Genomic DNA, 16,001 nt, shown 5'->3' on the forward strand with positions numbered 1-16,001 from the left:
ATCAGTATCCCCATCTGCAACACAATCCCATCCATCGACTTACTGTGAAGAGGAACGTTGTATTGTCGGGGTCGTGATGTACAATTAAATCTACCCTTCTCCTTCCTGAACAAAAGTTCAATCTCACCCCCGATCCAAACGCCGCCTTCCTTACGTAAGCGAACTTTTTTCCAGAACACCACAGCTAACCACCACACGCCTTGAGCTCACATACCACGGGCAATTAATCCGCCCAACATTCCACCACCGCCGTCAAGATGTCAGGAGCAAGGCATTGGTACCCCCCCCCTTCCCCCCAGCTATCTGGCGGCATATAACTAACTTGAACGCAGGGAGCAGGACAAAGAAGCGACGGTGTACGTCGGCAACATCGACGAGCGCGTCACGGACAGTCTGGTGTGGGAGCTCATGCTGCAGGCTGGTCGCATCGTCAACGTGCATCTCCCCAAAGACCGGGTGACGCAGTCGCATCAGGGATATGGGTTTGTGGAGTTTATCAGCGAGGAGGATGCGGAGTACGCGGCGAGAGTTATGAATCAAGTGCGCTTGTATGGGAAGCCAATTCGTGTGAACAAGGTACACCACCCCACTCCCCACCTCTTCCAACAGCAGCAAGCAGAAAGCTAACCTAACCCCCCCCCTCCCCAGGCCTCAGCAGACAAACAAAAACCCCTCGACGTAGGCGCAAACCTCTTCCTCGGCAACCTCTCCCCCCACCTCGACGAACACTCCCTCTACGACACCTTCTCGCGCTTCGGCGCCCTCCTCGCCCCCCCCAAGATCGCTCGCGACCCCACCACCGCCCTCTCAAAAGGCTATGCATTCCTCTCCTACGCCTCATTCGACGCCGCCGACGACGCGGTGGCCAATATGCACGGCCAGACCTTGCTCGACCGCGCTATATCAGTTCAATACGCGTATAAGAAAGACGGCAAGGGAGAACGCCATGGTGATCCGGCGGAACGTATGTTAGCCGCACAAGCAAAGGCGCATGGTGTATTACCTGAGGCGCCCCCGGCACAGGCGATGATTGGAATGCCGCCGTCCGCACCACCGGCCCTCGCGCCGCCGCCGCCGCAGCAGCAGCAGCATTTCGATCCCCAACAGCAGCAGCAGATGATGCACCACGCACCACCACCTCACCGTGACCCGTACGCGCGCGGTCCGCCACAGGGCTTCCCGCCGCCACCACAGCGTGTTAACGCTCCCCTCCCTCCCCCACCATCTGGACTACCGCAAAGGCCGCCGCCGAGTCGGGCGGGGTATGGAGGGCCGGAGGGCTTTGGAGGGGCGCCGCCTGGGCCGCCACCGCCGGGTTTTGGGGGGGCGGGGGGGATGCCGCCGGGTTTGGGGACACCGCCGGGTGCACCGCCACCTGGGTTTGGACCGCCTCCTGGGATGGCACCGGGGATGGGGGCGCCGCCGGGGATGCCGCCTGGGTTTAGGAGGTAGATTTATTGTGAGGAGGGGTCTGGGAAGGGAACGGGAGGAGGGTGGGAGGGAGGATGGGAGTTTAGGTGGGATGTATGGAGGGCATGGATGGCGTTCTTTGTTGAGGAGGAGTCTTGTATACTATGCAGCGTGTTTGCATCGGATTTATTTCGCAGGGATCGATGAGAAATTGGAGGGAAAGAAAGGGGGAGGGGGATGTGTGGGAATGTGGATGAGCAGATGGATAGATGGAATGGGCAAACTGTTCACATCAGCGTCGTGCTGTGTTGCGTGCCTGCGAATCCCTTAAACCGCCACCGCCACCGCCACCGCCTCTAACCGACCTTCCAACCCCCCCCCCCATTCTCCACCCTCCAGCCGCACTGCCAATCCCGTCACGCCGCCGTCTCTGCTCTCCCAATACTGTGGTTGTGTCGCTAGGTTCGTAGACCTGGGTTTCCAATAACGTGGTCGTGCCGTGTTGGTAGCCGGAATGATCCTGGGAATATTGAACGGCGGGGAGTCTCTCCGGTTCCCCGTTTCCCAATGCCATAGACCATGTCAAACTAGCTGTGCTAGGATAACGGCCCCTTTGTCTTGGAGGATACTGAATGAACGAACCAGCGTCAGTTCGTCAATCTATCGCGTCGTTGGTGCCCTGGTTTGTGGGTTCCAATGCCGTGGTCGAACGAGGGTTGACAGCCGGACGATCAGGGGATTTATTGAACCAACGTCACGTCGTCCGCGCCCGTGGTCTCGGATTAGCTATGCTGGGTTGACAGCTCTTCTAACTTGAAACCCCCCCCCCGATCTCGTAATTATTGAAGTCTAACCCCCCCTTTTGAGAAAGTACCGACCGGGATATACTCCCGGTGCTTATCCAATATTCCCAATTTGAGAAATTCCCACCGGAGATAGGTGGGTTGCGCCGTTGGTACCTGTTGTCGATGTTTGGGCGATATGAGAATCCTCTCCCCCCTCTCCCGGAGATACCCCAGTGGATAAGGGGTCCTGGGTGAGACATACTACTCTCTCGTCTCGCGGCACCGGACCACAACTGCCATCTAACGTCTACTCTACACGCGTTAATTCAGCCCTGGATCCGGCTCGGAGAACCGAGGGTTCTGTCACAAAAGCCCCTTCCCCGTCACGTAGCGCAAGCGGAGATGGTGAGGCAGTGAGTGGATATCGACGAGAGGCGGGGAGATGTGCGGTGCTCCCCGAGCCGTTGTATGTCTGACGTCTGGGTAGCTCGCCACACCTCACGTGAACTCGGCCCAATCAACTCGGTGGGCCTCAGTTTTTGCTCAGTATCTATCGGTATAAAATAGTTCTCTCGCTCAGCGGAGAAAGTGAGGGACTGGGTGGATGGAAAGTGAGACACCCTACTCTCCCCTACCCACACCTAACGTCTCTGGGTACTCTCTCTCATGATAGCAGCTTGGTTCAGTATCAATCGTATCAATCGTACCAATCGTATCAATCGTATCAATCGTATCAATCGTATCAATCGTATCAATCGTATCAATCGTATCAATCTATCAATCGATATAATAAAACCATCTCGCTCAGCGGAGAAACTGAGTGAGTGAGTGGATGTCGACGACATCCACTCGAGACACCCCACTCTCCCCTTCCCCTCCAACACCAACGCACCTCGCCATACCTCAATCCAGCGTGCCTCTGTCCAGCTCAGTGGGCCTCATTATCTATCGAATCCATCGATATAAAAAACGATCTGCTCAGTAGAGATAGGTGAGTGAGTGGGTGGATGGGCGACCGACGCAGGGACTGAGACATTTACTCTCCTCCAAAGCATACGTGTCTCTCCCCCACTCTCCTTCCCCCAATCTCGCCTCTCCAACGCCTCCCACTTCATGATCCTCAGTTCAGCTCGATGCCAGTCGGCGCAGTGTAGATCAGCGACATCCCTCTAACGCCGTGTCTCGGATGAGAATGAGAAAGTGAGAGGTGGTCTGGAGCTCAACTGGTAGGGGGGGGGTGGTTAAGCAGTGATACATACGGATAGCCAGGGCTCCATTTCCATTCCCCCCACCAACTTTCCCCCTCCAAATCTCCTCCATTTCCATTCCCCCCACCAACTTTCCCCTCCCTATCCCCTCCTATCCCCTCCTATCCCCTCCTATCCCCTCCTATCCCCTCCTATCCCCTCCTATCCCCTCCTATCCCCTCCTATCCCCTCCTATCCCCTCCTATCCCCTCCTATCCCCTCCTATCCCCTCCTATCCCTCCTATCCTCCCTATAATTACCCCCCTACACCGACTCCCTCACGTGCCTCCTCACACGACCAGCCCGTACTGTACCCCAATCCTCAACCCCCGCTAAGGCTGATCCAACTGCAGTGCATCCTTAACCCCCGCGAAGGCTGATCCAACTGCAGTGCGTGTCGTACATGCATAGCTACAATTCGATGACTACGGCGGCGCGGGGGTTCATCGGCTGTACGGTAGTTACAGCAGCAGTTTGGCATCTCCCACGTCGTACAGAAGGGTTGGGTGGTCGGTGGCGGTGTGGGGGGTATGTATTGGGCTTGATGGGGAAGATGGCGGGGGGTAAACTTTGTCTCTCTCTCTGTCTCTCTGTCTCTCTGTCTCTCTGTCTCTCTGTCTCTCTGTCTCTCTGTCTCTCTGTCTCTCTGTCTCTGGAGATGAAACCTGCACTGTAAGGGTAGGGTTGTGCAGTAAATAAGGGTATAGTACTCTGTACAGAAACGGAGGTCGCGATGGGTGTTTAGACTTTAGTTGCATTGGTTGCATTGGTACTCCGTATATTAGCGGTAGAAGGCTCCCATAGACGTCCCAAGACGATATTGCACAATTTATCAATTACGTGATTGGTCGGCAACCACTTATTCGCCTTGCCGTGCGTGGGGGATTCTCGTTAGTTGGGGGTATTAGTTGGGTTATTTCTGTACTGTCGTACCTCCCCCGCACCGCTCCCCCGCACCGGTGCTGGTCCTGGTGCACGACAGGATGACGGCATCTACCATCGCCCCGTGGGGGGAGGGTGGGTGAGATGGATCGGGGTGAGAAGGATCGGGGTGAGATGGATCGGGGTGAGACGGGGGGTGGGGATCGGGGTGAGATGGACGGGATGGACGGGACGGACGGGATGTGTGAGATGGACGGGATGTGTGAGATGGACGGGAGATGTGTGAGATGGACTAGACGGGGGAGTGCACGTGTGGTCTTTGTTGGCGGTGTTGGATACTGCTCAGTGACTGCAGAGAAAGGGATGTGATGGGGTGGCGAGAAAGAGGAAGGAGGGAGGAGAGAGAGGGAGGAGAGAGGAGGGAGGAGAGAGGAGGGAGGAGAGGTGTTCTGGATGTCTCTTCGCCAGCAACACGGCCATGACGAAACCTCCTTTCCACCGTCTCACTCATCCAACGCCGACAATGATGATACATACAGTAGATGTGATGTGACCAACAGCAGGATCGGCGACAGGGAGCGGGTCGGAGCGGAGCGAGGAGGGGGGAGGGAGAGGTTGTGAGGGGGGACGAGGTTATGCTGTGGGGCTGTGAGGTGAGGCTGTCCTGGTGAGGCTGTCTTGGTGAGGCTGTCTTGTCGTCTTGGTGAGGCTGTCTTGGTGAGGCTGTCTAGAGGGGAGATGAGGTAGGCACGTGCGTGTAGGTTGAATGCGGTCTGGTGGAGGAGGTGGGATGTTCCTGTAGTATGATGGGATAGAGGCCACCGTCTCTTGGCTGTTGGATGTTGGATGTTGGATGTTGGATGTTGGCTGATGGCTGTTCCTGTTGGCTGTTCCTGTTGGCTGTTCCTGTTGGCTGTTCCTGTTGGCTGTTCCTGTGCCTGTTGCCCCCACTCCCGTCCCATGCCTGTTTCCTCCCACGCCCCGTCCCACTTCCCACTCCCTCCCACGCCCCGTCCCACTTCCCACTCCCTCCCACGCCCCGTCCCACTTCTCACTCCCTCCCGTCCCACACCCATCCCACTTCTCACTCCCTCCCGTCCCACGCCCATCCCACTTCTCACTCCCTCCCCACCCCACTTCCCACTCCCTCCCCGTCCCACTTCCCACTCCTGTTGCCTCTCTACTGCTCACCCTCAAACATCCTTCACCCCTTCACCCCTTCACCCTTCACCACCCTCATCCTTCACCACCCTCATCCACCACCACCTCATCCTTCACCCCTTCACCACCCTCATCCTTCACCACCCTCATCCTTCACCACCCTCATCCACCCCACCCTCATCACCACCACCCTCATCCACCACCACCCTCAAACATCCTTCTTCATCCCCCACCCAACCCCCACGCACTGGCATAATCCGATCGAGTGGGATGCACCACAAGGGTTACCGGTTACCGTACCTCCCAACCCTCTTCGTGTGAGTGAGTGACGTGAGCGACTTTCTCTTCCTTCGATTGCACGCTACACCACCCCCCAATCTCTACAGTTACAGTGCTGTACCTGCCCCAACCCGCCATCATCCATCATCCATCATCCATCATCCATCATCCATCATCCATCATCCATCGTCCATCATCGTCCATCATCCATCATCCATCATCCATCCATCATCCATCACCACCACCCCCATCATCCATCACCACCACCCCCATCATCACCACCACCACCCCCATCATCACCACCACCACCCCCATCATCACCCACAACCCATCACCCACAACCCATCACCCACTCCACTCCCCATCCACTCCCCATCTCCACTCCCCATCTCCACTCCCCATCTCCACTCCCCATCTGCCCTGTTTCACATCAGACTACTCCAACTCCACCCCCCGTTCCCTCTCCCCTGCCGCCCAGATCCCCACCCCCCCCCCCCCCCCAAATCCACATCCCACATCCATCCTTCCCCCTCCAAACCACCCACAAACCACCCACGCGCTCCATCTCTGCTCACAAACCGCCCACCGATGGACGACGTCCGTGGGATGTCTGTCCAGGCCAGACGCATATATACCCCTTGTGTCTCCATCTACCCCCCTTCCCACCTTCTCTCCTCCTCCTCTCTCTCTCCTCTTTCTATTCTTCGATATGTCCGCTTCTGTCGTCGTCGTCGCTGTCGTCTTCAAGGGTGTCACTACGAGCGTGAGACGGTTACCTCCTTGATGTTTTGAGTCGTGCTTTGCTTGGTGCCATTGCCTGTCTGTCTTGTCTTATCAACCCAATCAACGACCAGCCAACCAATCAATCCATCATTCTCACTTCTCTCACCTCACCACCAACCTACCTACCTGTATCTCCAACCACCCACCTCCCACCCACCTCCCACGACACCACCGCAAACCGCAACCCTGGCTCTCACATCCCCCCTCCCCCCCTCCACCTGGGGGAGCACGAGCACCACCAGCACCACCAGCACAACCAGCTGGTCCCACCCCGCCCAACCCTACACAATGGACCTCCGCGGCCTCCTCCAATCTCACCCCCACCACCACACCTCTCACCAACAGCCATACGACCACCGCCTCCCCGCGGCGCAACCCTACACCTCCCTCCCCATCTCCTACGCCTCGCCCTCTTATATCGCTATTGGACACCACCACAATCACCAACACCACCAGGCGCAGGGCCAGCAGCAGGGACAGGGGATGTATGATTTCCCATTCTCTCACCCGCAGCAGCAGCAGCAGCAGGGGGAACAATCGACGTATCTGAGGCGCCATCAGGGGTATCAGAATCAGATGCCTACCTCTGCGCAGCAGCAGCAGCAGAGCAGCTATCCCCAGCAGCAGCAGCAGCTTCCGAGGAGCTATCAGAGTGGAAACGCCCAGTCGATGTATGGGAAGACTACGGCGATTGCGCCTGCGGGTGAGGGGTGGGGAAAACACCAGCAGCAAGTAGGGGGGTATCAGCAATCCCAAATGCAGACACAGGTGGTGGCGCAGAGTACGGATGTTGATGCGTTGATGCGGGCCATTCAAGCTAAACCCGCCGGTGATAACGGCAGCGCCAGCGAAGTCGCATCAGCTGAGAGGACAAGGGATGTCAGCGCGGAGAGAGAGAAGAACGCCAGTCGTGGAGGAGGCGCGACGGGGATGAAGAATGGTGGAAACGGGAGGGAGGAACCGAAGAAACGGTATGAATGCCATCTTGGGGAGTGTCGGAAGGCGTTCTTCCAGAAGACGCATTTGGAGATTCATATTAGGGCGCATACGGGGGCGAAGCCATATGTACGTTTTTCTCCTCCTCTTTCCCTTCCCTACTCCCATCCCCCTCGCCATCCCCCAGGATCACCAGAAGCCACCAGTAGAGACAAGAATCGGAAGCAGGACTGTAACTGACAATCCTCCCCAGACATGCACCCACCCCACCTGCACCCACGCCTTCTCCCAACTCGGCAACCTGAAAACCCATCTCCGGCGCCACACCGGCGAACGCCCCTTCGCCTGCCCGACCTGCGGCAAAACCTTCGCCCAGCGTGGGAACGTGCGCGCCCACGCTGCTGTCCATGATGCGGGGGGGGCGGCGAAGAAGTTTGTGTGTCGACTGGATGGGTGCGGGAAGTGCTTTACGCAGTTGGGGAATCTGAAGAGTCATATGAATAAATTCCATGTGGAGACGTTGAGGGGGTTGACGGTGAGGTTTGGGGAGAGTGAGAAGCGGGGGAGGGATGGCGGGGAGGGAGAGGGGAAGGAGGAGGAAGATGATCTCCTCGATTACTTCAGGAGTCTCTACCGCAACGCAAACAAAGGCATCAAAGGCCGCGGAAAAGGCCGCAAGGTCGCCTCCACCACCTCTACCAGCTCCACCCCACCCTCACTCAGCTCTTCAACCTCCTCCCTCTCCTCCCTCGCCTCCCTCTCCTCCCTCGCCTCCCTCGCCTCCCTCGCCTCCCCCCCTCTCTCGCCTCCTACATCCACATCCTCCTACATTGGCGGTATTCCCGCACACTACAGGATGGGAATGGGCATGGGTATGGCGCCGGGGATGGACGGGATCGAACTGTTCGACGGGAGCAGTTCTGGGATTGGGTCTCCCTGCGCTAGTAGTTTGGGGAGTTTGTACGAGGTGGGGGGGACGTATGAGGAGGAGGAGGGGGGGGAATTGGCGTTTGGGGATCGGATGTATTGAGGGTCGTGATGGGTGGGCATTTTTTTTTACATACAGGACGGTTACATACGCCGGGGATAGGGGGGGGGAGGAGGGGTTGGGGGGTTTTCTTTGGGTTGGTCTACTTGGTTGGTCTGGGGTTGGTGGGTGCAGGTGGTTGAAATTTTGGTTGCATGTCCTCACGGACGAGACGATTTCTTGTTTATATGTTATACCCCTTGCTCATGACACTTTGTTTATAGATGCGTTTTGCTTTGGTTGTAGCGTTGGGATTTAGTGTGTGTACATATACATATATACATAGAACGTGTGTTGTTTATACCTTTTGTGTCTACGCCCTTGTGTACGCTGGCGTCTTTGAACAAAAGGGGGAGATGTATAGTGCGGATATATAGATATATGCCATTGATCCCTGACATGACAGGCTCCCCCCCCCATCTCCCGCCCCCATACCCACGCATGGATGCATCCGCGCAACTAAACCTCTCGCCATCGATCCAACCCCCGCTAGCAAGTTGTGAGTCGGCTTCACCCGCCGTGCAGAGTACTCACGAAGAGGAAGTTATCCCCCGGCTGGACGAGGTATGACTCCCCCCCATCAAGCTCCCAATCGGCGTCGTTTATTAGGACGAGGATCCCGGGACGTCTGGAATGAGCGTCAGTCTGGTGTCCGGTTTGTATTGTGACAAAATACGGGAGGGAATAGGAGAGGAGATGCGGAGGCGGGAGATGGTGAAGGATGGGGTAATAGCGAGAGAAGCTTTGGCTGGGGATTTCCCTGTGGCATCCTTGCAACTCCATCTGGTCTTTCGTTGAAACGGCTCTTCTCCTGGCTTCTCTCCGCCTTTCTCTTTCCGTAGCAAAGAGTGGTGAGGTGTGTTAACCCCCCCCCCCCCCCCCCCCGGGGTGGAAAATCACCCAGAAAAACAAAGAGGAGAATACGTACACTCCTTCTCCTTGGATGAACATCTCACCCCTATCACCACCCATTATCTCTCTCGCCACCCACCTTACTAAGCCTGCTACGTCTGTTGGTCGCCCCTCGAGAGAGGAGGGGATAGAGACTTTGTGTGTGCGTTTTGAAGAGGTGAGGGATTCGAGACCGCCACTGGGTTTGTTAGTTTTGTGTTTTTAAGTTTGAGGGTTTGGGGGGGGGAGTGACGAGGAGGGCAGCGAGGAGGGCAGCGAGGAGGGCAGCGAGGAGGGCAGCGAGGAGGGCAGCGAGGAGGGCAGCGAGGAGGGCAGCGAGGAGGACAGCAAGAAGAGGAAGCAGGGAGAGGAAGCGGGGAGAGGGAAGGAAAAGAGAAATGGAAGCAAGGGCAGAGCAAAGGGGAGAAGAAAGAGAAAGGATAGATAGAGGGGAAAAAGGAGGTCAGAGAAGGACTCACGTGAACTCGAGGACTACATCCATCACCCCACCATTCGTTTCCTTCGTCGCCATCCTGTCTGTCTTCTTCTACTTCTCCACCTAGTCACGCCTTCCGACACCGGATACAAGATGGGTACTGGTATATTTTAAACCGGTAATCAGTGGTGCTGCGTCTTCGTTGCTGAGTAGGAAGTATAGGAGAGGCCGATTTGCACCCCGCCACGAAGGGGGTGCGCGAGGTGGTGTGGTGATATCACGTGACCTCTTCAAACTGTACTGAGATTTTTTTGGGGGGGGATCTAAGTTTTATACGGGGTCTCTTTGGGGGGGTGATGGGAAATAGGGGTTTAATGGAGGGAGGGGTAAAGATATTTGAAAGGGCATTCACACTTTATATTCACTTTTTCACGACTTGCATGTTATGTTGTGGAATGGGAGATGGTAAAAACAAATCCATTCCCGTCTGTCCCTCCCCCCTCCCTCCCTTCGTCCCCTTTCCCGACCCATCCAAGTGAGTGCTGAAGAAACCGCAGGCGTGAGATGTATCACGCCCCCCAGCCTGCTTGCCTGCCCTCTCACTCCTCACGCAGATCCGCCGTCCCCCCACGACCATCGAGGCAGCCCGACCACACACACACATCTCACGTCGCAGCAAGCCCCACAACATATCACAAAACACATCACAACAAAGCTCCCGCATCAACAAAAACCCAAGAGCACTCAAGCCATCAAGAGTGAGAGAAAAACACAGTCTTTTGCCCCATCATCACGCCCTAATAAAAAACGACACGATGCACCCAGCTAACCCTACCCCTCTGGCCTAATTCATCCCATGCCCATCCTGTCCATCGCAAGCCCTCTTAACATCTATCCCCCCCCATCCGCACAGCTCAAATTCAGCACACTCCCGTTCGCCAATCTCAACTTCCCATCCCATCCCGCCGTTTCCCATCCACCCCTCCCACCAAACAAAAAAAAAAGATCAATAGAAAAAAAAGACGACAATAACCCCTGAACCAAATCCCGCACGCAACGTTTTCGTTAGCCAGGTATTCCCAGACCCCCCCAACCACAAATCGCAAACGGCAATCGCAAAACGATGCGCCCCACGCGCCGAAGTTGAGCAAAACAACGAGCAAACGACCGAACGAATGGTGGAGCCACACCAACCAACAGCCAGTAATCAGCAGCCCGACGAACAATGGGCGATAACCTTGAAAACATGGACAGCGAGGAGACAGGTCGAATCACAGACAAAGAGCACATGACCACAGCTCTTCCAAGGTCTGATTGACGTCCCAGCGCGTAATTATTTCTGGCTTTAGACTGTAAGAACCAAATCGTAGGAGAAAATCAAGTGCGTTGCGTTGCGTTGTTTAATTCGTATTCCGGCATCGTTGAAGCGATCGAGCGAGTGAGGGGGTATGCGTACATAAGCGGCGTTAATCGAAGCGTAAGCGTTTATTGCGTTGCGAGTTTGCATTGGTTTCAGTCCCGAGGATGTGAGGGGTACCAGCAGTCTGATTGGCATTGTGCGAGAGTTGCGAGACGAGAACGCCGTTGTTTGTTGCCGTAGAAGAAAAAAAGTAAGAAAAATCATAAAAAGAAGAAAAAGAGCTTGCGCGATCCATGAAGGGGGGTCATGTTGTTATGCGGATGAAAAAAAAAGGTCTAACAAAAAAGCGCTTTGAAGCAATGAAGAGGGAGGCCGCGGACGGGCGTGCATCGATAAATACAAGGTGGGCAAGCGGGGGTAGGACGAGACGAGACGAGACGAGACGACTGGGGCGGTTGCGAGAGCGAGAGTGAGTTGAGTGCGATGATGTTATTTCCATTTCCTGCATGATTCGGGGATCGAGAGAATTGATTGAACTGTTCCCCATTGGAACCACCCATTCCCAAACACCCCCAACCAAAGGTCCATCCGCGGCGACGCGCAGCCCCCAAAGAACCCAAGCAAGCCCCCATTCATTCATTCATTCATTCTCGATTCATATTTTTTTTGGTCCATAACCGCGCCCCCCGCCAACCACAACCACCATCAATCATGTCTCCAGATCCATATCCAGATCCAGATTTTTGTTCACAGGCTCTTTCTTCTTTCTCCCCCGCATCTCCGCAGCCTCTCTCCCCACCAAAAGCTAGGCCGCCTCTCTCCCAAAAGGTATCTGTGCGTTGTCCATCGATCAAAAGGGTGGGTGGGGCTGCCGACGTTTTTATTTGTGTCAATACTCCGGGGGGTAGTTATTGTCGTTATTGTTGTTGTGTGGAGAGGAGAGGAGGCGACGGGCGCGGGCGAAGGCGTGATTTTCATAAACGTCGTTTCTGAGGCTCGGGCCTTCAGTCGAGGCGGGCCATCATCTCCTCTTTCGGCATGGGCGTGAGGTGGTCGATGTCGAGGCCCTTGGCGGCGAGCACGGAGCGCATGTGAGCCGGGACGAGGCGGTGGTTGAGGTGTGGGGCGATGGAGAGTTCTGGGGGGGGTTAGCAAATGCCTATAAAAGGTGGTTACAAGACATACCATGACGGGAGAAGTCGAAGAGGACGGGCATCTCCTTGATCGGGCCGTTGGGGTGGCGGGAGTCGGGGAGACGCGTGGTAGGGTCGCGCAGCTCGTCGAAGAATGGGTGCACCATGGCGTCGACGGACGACAGACGCTCGGTTGGTGTGTACTCGAGCAGGCGGGAGATGAGGTCGATGGCGTTGGCATCAGCCTTGCGGAAGACCTTGTTGAATGGGTGTGGCTTGATCTGCGGGAACTTGTGTTCCATGTAGTTCGGGTTCATGGTGCGGATCTGGTCGCGGGTAGGCGTGCCCAGCACCTTGATGATCTCGACGAGCTGGTCGATGCCCGACTCGCCGGGGAACAGGGGCTGGCCCAGCATCAGCTCGGCCATCACGCAGCCAGTAGACCACACATCTATATATAACCGTTAGCCGGATCTCAAAAAACGTCCAAAAGCGTATTTTGTCGGTATTGCTTACCAATCTTGGTCGTGTAATTCGTCGCTCCAAAGATCAGTTCCGGCGCCCTGTAGTACCGCGAGCAGATGTACGAGACGTTTGGCTCGTTCTCAACCAATATCTTGGCGCTACCGAAATCGCAGAGCTTCAACACGCCGGTGCTGGGATCCAGCAGCAGATTTTGTGGCTTGATGTCGCGGTGACAGATTCCCTGGGAGTGGATGTACGCCAAGGCGCGGAACAGCTGGTAGGTGTAGAGCTTGACCTCGAGGATAGGCATGGTCGTCTTCATCTTGTTGAAGTACCTCGACGCGCGGTAGACGGTCTCGGGGACAAACTCCTGCACCAGGTTCAGGTAGACCTCATCTTTCTGCGAGGGGGAGGGTCAGCAAAGCAGAACAGCGAAAATAAACTATGGGTGAGCTCTTACCCTCTCGCCGTTTGAGTAGTAGAAGGCCTTCAGCTCCACGATATTCGGGTGTCGGACAATGCGCATAATCTGCAGTTCACGGTTCTACACAACAACCAGTTAGCTTATTTGCCCGCTGTAAAAGAGCTGATATGCTTGCCTTGAAGCGCTTGTCTTGCAAAACCCTCTTGATGGCCGCGTCCTCACCCGAAGGTGACAGCTTGGTCTGGAAAACGACACCAAAGGAACCATTGCCGACAATCTTGCATTGTGTGTACTGCATATCCCTCGTCTCGCCCGTAATGCCGTCCTGGACCTTTTCGCGAATAACCTCTGCAAGATAGGTGTTAGTGGTGGGGGCTCGACAGGAATGTAGCTATGCAGAGAGATGACGTTGTGATCTTACCTCCCATCCTCAGGCTCGAGAAGGCGGCGGGCCGATTTTGCGACATGGCTGAGGGCCGAGGTAGGTGGTCGTCGGGAACGGGGGAGCGGAGCTGAAGCTAGGTGTAAGGTGGTGAGAGTAAGGGTGGTAATAGATCGGGTGTGTTGTTTGAATCCGTGGTGGGCAATTGAGGTGGTTTCGAGGTTGGGGTGAATATGTTGATGATGATGTCCAGGTGCGCAAGATGGAATTACTGGGATGAGGGTGCAATTTGGTAACGTGACAACCAGAGGAGGGGGGTGTGGTAGATGTAGTTTGGTTGGGGTGTGGTTGGTGTGTGGTTGGTGTGTGGTTGGTGTGTGGTTTGGTGTGTGGTTGGGGTGTGGTGGTGGGTTTTTTGGTTTTGGGGTGGGTTGTGGTTGTGGGTGGTTTTGTGGTGGTTTTGGGGTGGTTTTGGGGTGGTTTTGTGGTGGTGGGAGGCGATTGAAAGAACGGGAGGGATGTGTTGGTAGTATGGGTTTCGCAGGTCGACTATTCCTCACTAAACCCGCTCTGGTTGGTGGGAGTTGAGACAGGCGCTGTATTTGTTCGTACAAGGAAGGTACTTCGTAGTGCAGGTACTCGTACTGTATTGTACAGGCAGACAAAGAGAGAAGTACTTGAACCCAAGTAAGCAGCGTTGGTGAAGGAGATATAGTAAGGGAGAGAGTATCAGAGTATCAGAGTATCAGAGTATCAGAGTATCAGAGTATCAGATTTGAAGCTGATGGGATCGGGTGTGTATAGACGACAGAGTGAGCTTTGGCGTATACACGTAGAGCCAGAGGGGGAAAAAGGTTCTTAGTTCCGTCGTAGTGGTGGTGAAGGGAAGTGAGTGAGTGGCTGTGGTAGTCGCAGAGCAGAGCCGTAGCGTACGGATGTAGTAGAAGAGAGTATCGTAGAGTCAGTGGTCTCGGGGGTTTTTTGCTGGGGATCGAGCTTCGGTTATTGTTGTATGTATGGGTTGGTGGGTTAGGCTGGATGGAGGTGGGTAAGATCTCTTAGCTGTATACTCTCGGCGGTTGTCTGAGGGTAGGGGGATATAGTCAAGTGTAGTGCAGGGTAGTTCAGATGTGTAAGTTATTCGAGGGGAAAGGAGGGGGAGAGGGATGATATGGAGGAATGGGATAGGCTGGGATATGTTGGGATGAATGACGGGCGGGGGACGGCGGAGCGAGTCGATTCGGGTGAGTGTGGAGAGGTATTTATTTTTTGGAGCAAATCGAACCCGTAACCGTATATTGGAGGTCGGGGAGGATGGGAGGATTCCCACACATTCCCACGAGAGTGGGAAGAAAAGGGAGAGTGGGGATCCTTTTTCTAGGGGAGAAGAGAAAGAGCACTGTTCTGGGTGGCAGGTGGATGGCAAGGTGGGCCAGGGAAGAAGCTGGGATGCTCACGCGCTCCCTTTTTCAAAACGAGTGAAGGCGCTTGCTTGTCTGGTACAGTACAGTACTGTATGCCGGACTCCAGCGGGCGCGAAGCTAGGGGGCTCCCCATGCCCTGTGGTCGGATTTAAACGTTGGCGATGACGATTGGAACGGCCAGTGGCAAGCCTGTGGGAGCCCGCTGACAGTCCTGACTTGCATGCCAAGTACGTGCCACTGCATGGATGCGCATTTATATCTCTCTCTCACGGCCTGACAATCGAATGTCGCGGTACAGTAGACCAGTAGGCAGTAGGCAGTAGGCAGTAGGCAGTAGGCAGTAGGCAGTAGGCAGTAGGCAGTAGGCAGTAGGCAGTAGGCAGTAGAGTATCATAATCCAGAATCATAGACGAGGGAGACGCACGCACACACAGGAAGGATGCCTGAAGATGCCTCAGATATGCACACTCACCTCCCTCAGCATATGTTGTCTCTGTTGGCTCCTGTACAGACAACTACATACACCACATTTCACACCCACAATTCCTGCACTCCGTCTGACCAAGTGGAGCAGAGACGCACGTAGAGGGTAACAAACACACCAACACCAGCCAGAAGCGCGGCCGATCACCCAGCTGAGCGACTCCGACTCTTGCTCTCGTTTTTCCCCTGCGACGACAGGAGGGGGCCGGACACAGCTCGACCTTGGTCGCCGCCCAGAGGTACAAGAACAGTAACTTACTGCCCCAACCCGTACATAGCTCCATCTCCACCCCGCCAGCGAATGGAGCGGCTGGCAAGCAAAGCGGGCCAAGGCTGGCGCTGAGCAGGTGGTGACCCCAGCGATCGTCTGAGCATCTTAGTGTGGTGGCGTACACTGGACAGGGTTGGATGACAGCTCCTGTGCAGTACGGAGTATATGCTCCTAATCAGCATCGCAGGTCCTGGGGTTGGAGGGAACCAGGGACGGGGGGGA

The 16,001-nt window shown here is 55.6% G+C and overlaps 5 protein-coding genes across 5 annotated transcripts; 2 read left to right on the top strand and 3 right to left on the bottom strand.

Annotated features, from left to right (window-relative positions):
- The first annotated feature begins 92 nt into the window (after positions 1 to 92).
- VC83_07833 (uncharacterized protein) lies at positions 93 to 2,875 on the top strand. Its single transcript, XM_024471397.1, has 3 exons — positions 93 to 277; positions 333 to 576; positions 649 to 2,875. Exons 1-3 carry the CDS (start codon positions 258 to 260, stop codon positions 1,450 to 1,452), a joined length of 1,068 nt encoding a protein of 355 aa, XP_024321133.1. The 5' UTR covers positions 93 to 257; the 3' UTR covers positions 1,453 to 2,875.
- Positions 2,876 to 6,268: 3,393 nt separating this feature from the next.
- VC83_07834 (uncharacterized protein) lies at positions 6,269 to 8,554 on the top strand. The gene is made up of 2 exons (XM_024471398.1): positions 6,269 to 7,612; positions 7,737 to 8,554. Exons 1-2 carry the CDS (start codon positions 6,836 to 6,838, stop codon positions 8,511 to 8,513), a joined length of 1,554 nt encoding a protein of 517 aa, XP_024321129.1. The 5' UTR covers positions 6,269 to 6,835; the 3' UTR covers positions 8,514 to 8,554.
- A 384-nt stretch (positions 8,555 to 8,938) lies between these two features.
- Positions 8,939 to 10,158, bottom strand: URM1 (Ubiquitin- modifier 1). Its single transcript, XM_024471399.1, has 3 exons — positions 9,881 to 10,158; positions 9,439 to 9,600; positions 8,939 to 9,138 (listed from the first exon to the last, which is right to left on the bottom strand). Exons 1-3 carry the CDS (start codon positions 9,931 to 9,933, stop codon positions 9,021 to 9,023), a joined length of 333 nt encoding a protein of 110 aa, XP_024321128.1. The 5' UTR covers positions 9,934 to 10,158; the 3' UTR covers positions 8,939 to 9,020.
- A 1,343-nt stretch (positions 10,159 to 11,501) lies between these two features.
- On the bottom strand, positions 11,502 to 11,837 carry VC83_07836 (uncharacterized protein; the record flags this gene model as incomplete). Its single annotated transcript, XM_024471400.1, has 1 exon — positions 11,502 to 11,837. One exon carries the CDS (start codon positions 11,835 to 11,837, stop codon positions 11,502 to 11,504), a length of 336 nt encoding a protein of 111 aa, XP_024321131.1.
- Positions 11,838 to 12,201: 364 nt separating this feature from the next.
- Positions 12,202 to 13,686, bottom strand: RIM11 (regulator of ime2; the record flags this gene model as incomplete). The annotated part of the gene is made up of 6 exons (XM_024471401.1): positions 12,202 to 12,335; positions 12,383 to 12,781; positions 12,847 to 13,195; positions 13,256 to 13,339; positions 13,395 to 13,567; positions 13,641 to 13,686. The coding sequence occupies 6 exons, from the start codon at positions 13,684 to 13,686 to the stop codon at positions 12,202 to 12,204; spliced, it is 1,185 nt and encodes a 394-aa protein (XP_024321130.1).
- Between the last annotated feature and the right edge of the window lie 2,315 nt (positions 13,687 to 16,001).

Source organism: Pseudogymnoascus destructans (genome assembly GCF_001641265.1).
Source record: "Pseudogymnoascus destructans isolate 20631-21 unplaced genomic scaffold scaffold_22, whole genome shotgun sequence".
NCBI classification, from domain to species: domain Eukaryota; kingdom Fungi; phylum Ascomycota; class Leotiomycetes; order Thelebolales; family Thelebolaceae; genus Pseudogymnoascus; species Pseudogymnoascus destructans.

Coding starts and splice junctions, on each gene's coding strand:
- VC83_07833 (XM_024471397.1), top strand. CDS start 258: ATGTCAGGAGCAAGGCATTG. Junction 278..332: donor ATGTCAGGAGCAAGGCATTG/GTACCCCCCCCC, acceptor ACTTGAACGCAG/GGAGCAGGACAAAGAAGCGA. Junction 577..648: donor AGCCAATTCGTGTGAACAAG/GTACACCACCCC, acceptor CCCCCTCCCCAG/GCCTCAGCAGACAAACAAAA.
- VC83_07834 (XM_024471398.1), top strand. CDS start 6,836: ATGGACCTCCGCGGCCTCCTCCAATCTCACCCCCACCACCACACCTCT. Junction 7,613..7,736: donor ATACGGGGGCGAAGCCATAT/GTACGTTTTTCT, acceptor AATCCTCCCCAG/ACATGCACCCACCCCACCTG.
- URM1 (XM_024471399.1), bottom strand. CDS start 9,933: ATGGCGACGAAGGAAACGAATGGTGGGGTGATGGATGTAGTCCTCGAG. Junction 9,601..9,880: donor GATGTAGTCCTCGAGTTCAC/GTGAGTCCTTCT, acceptor TAACAAACCCAG/TGGCGGTCTCGAATCCCTCA. Junction 9,139..9,438: donor TTCATCCAAGGAGAAGGAGT/GTACGTATTCTC, acceptor CGCTCATTCCAG/ACGTCCCGGGATCCTCGTCC.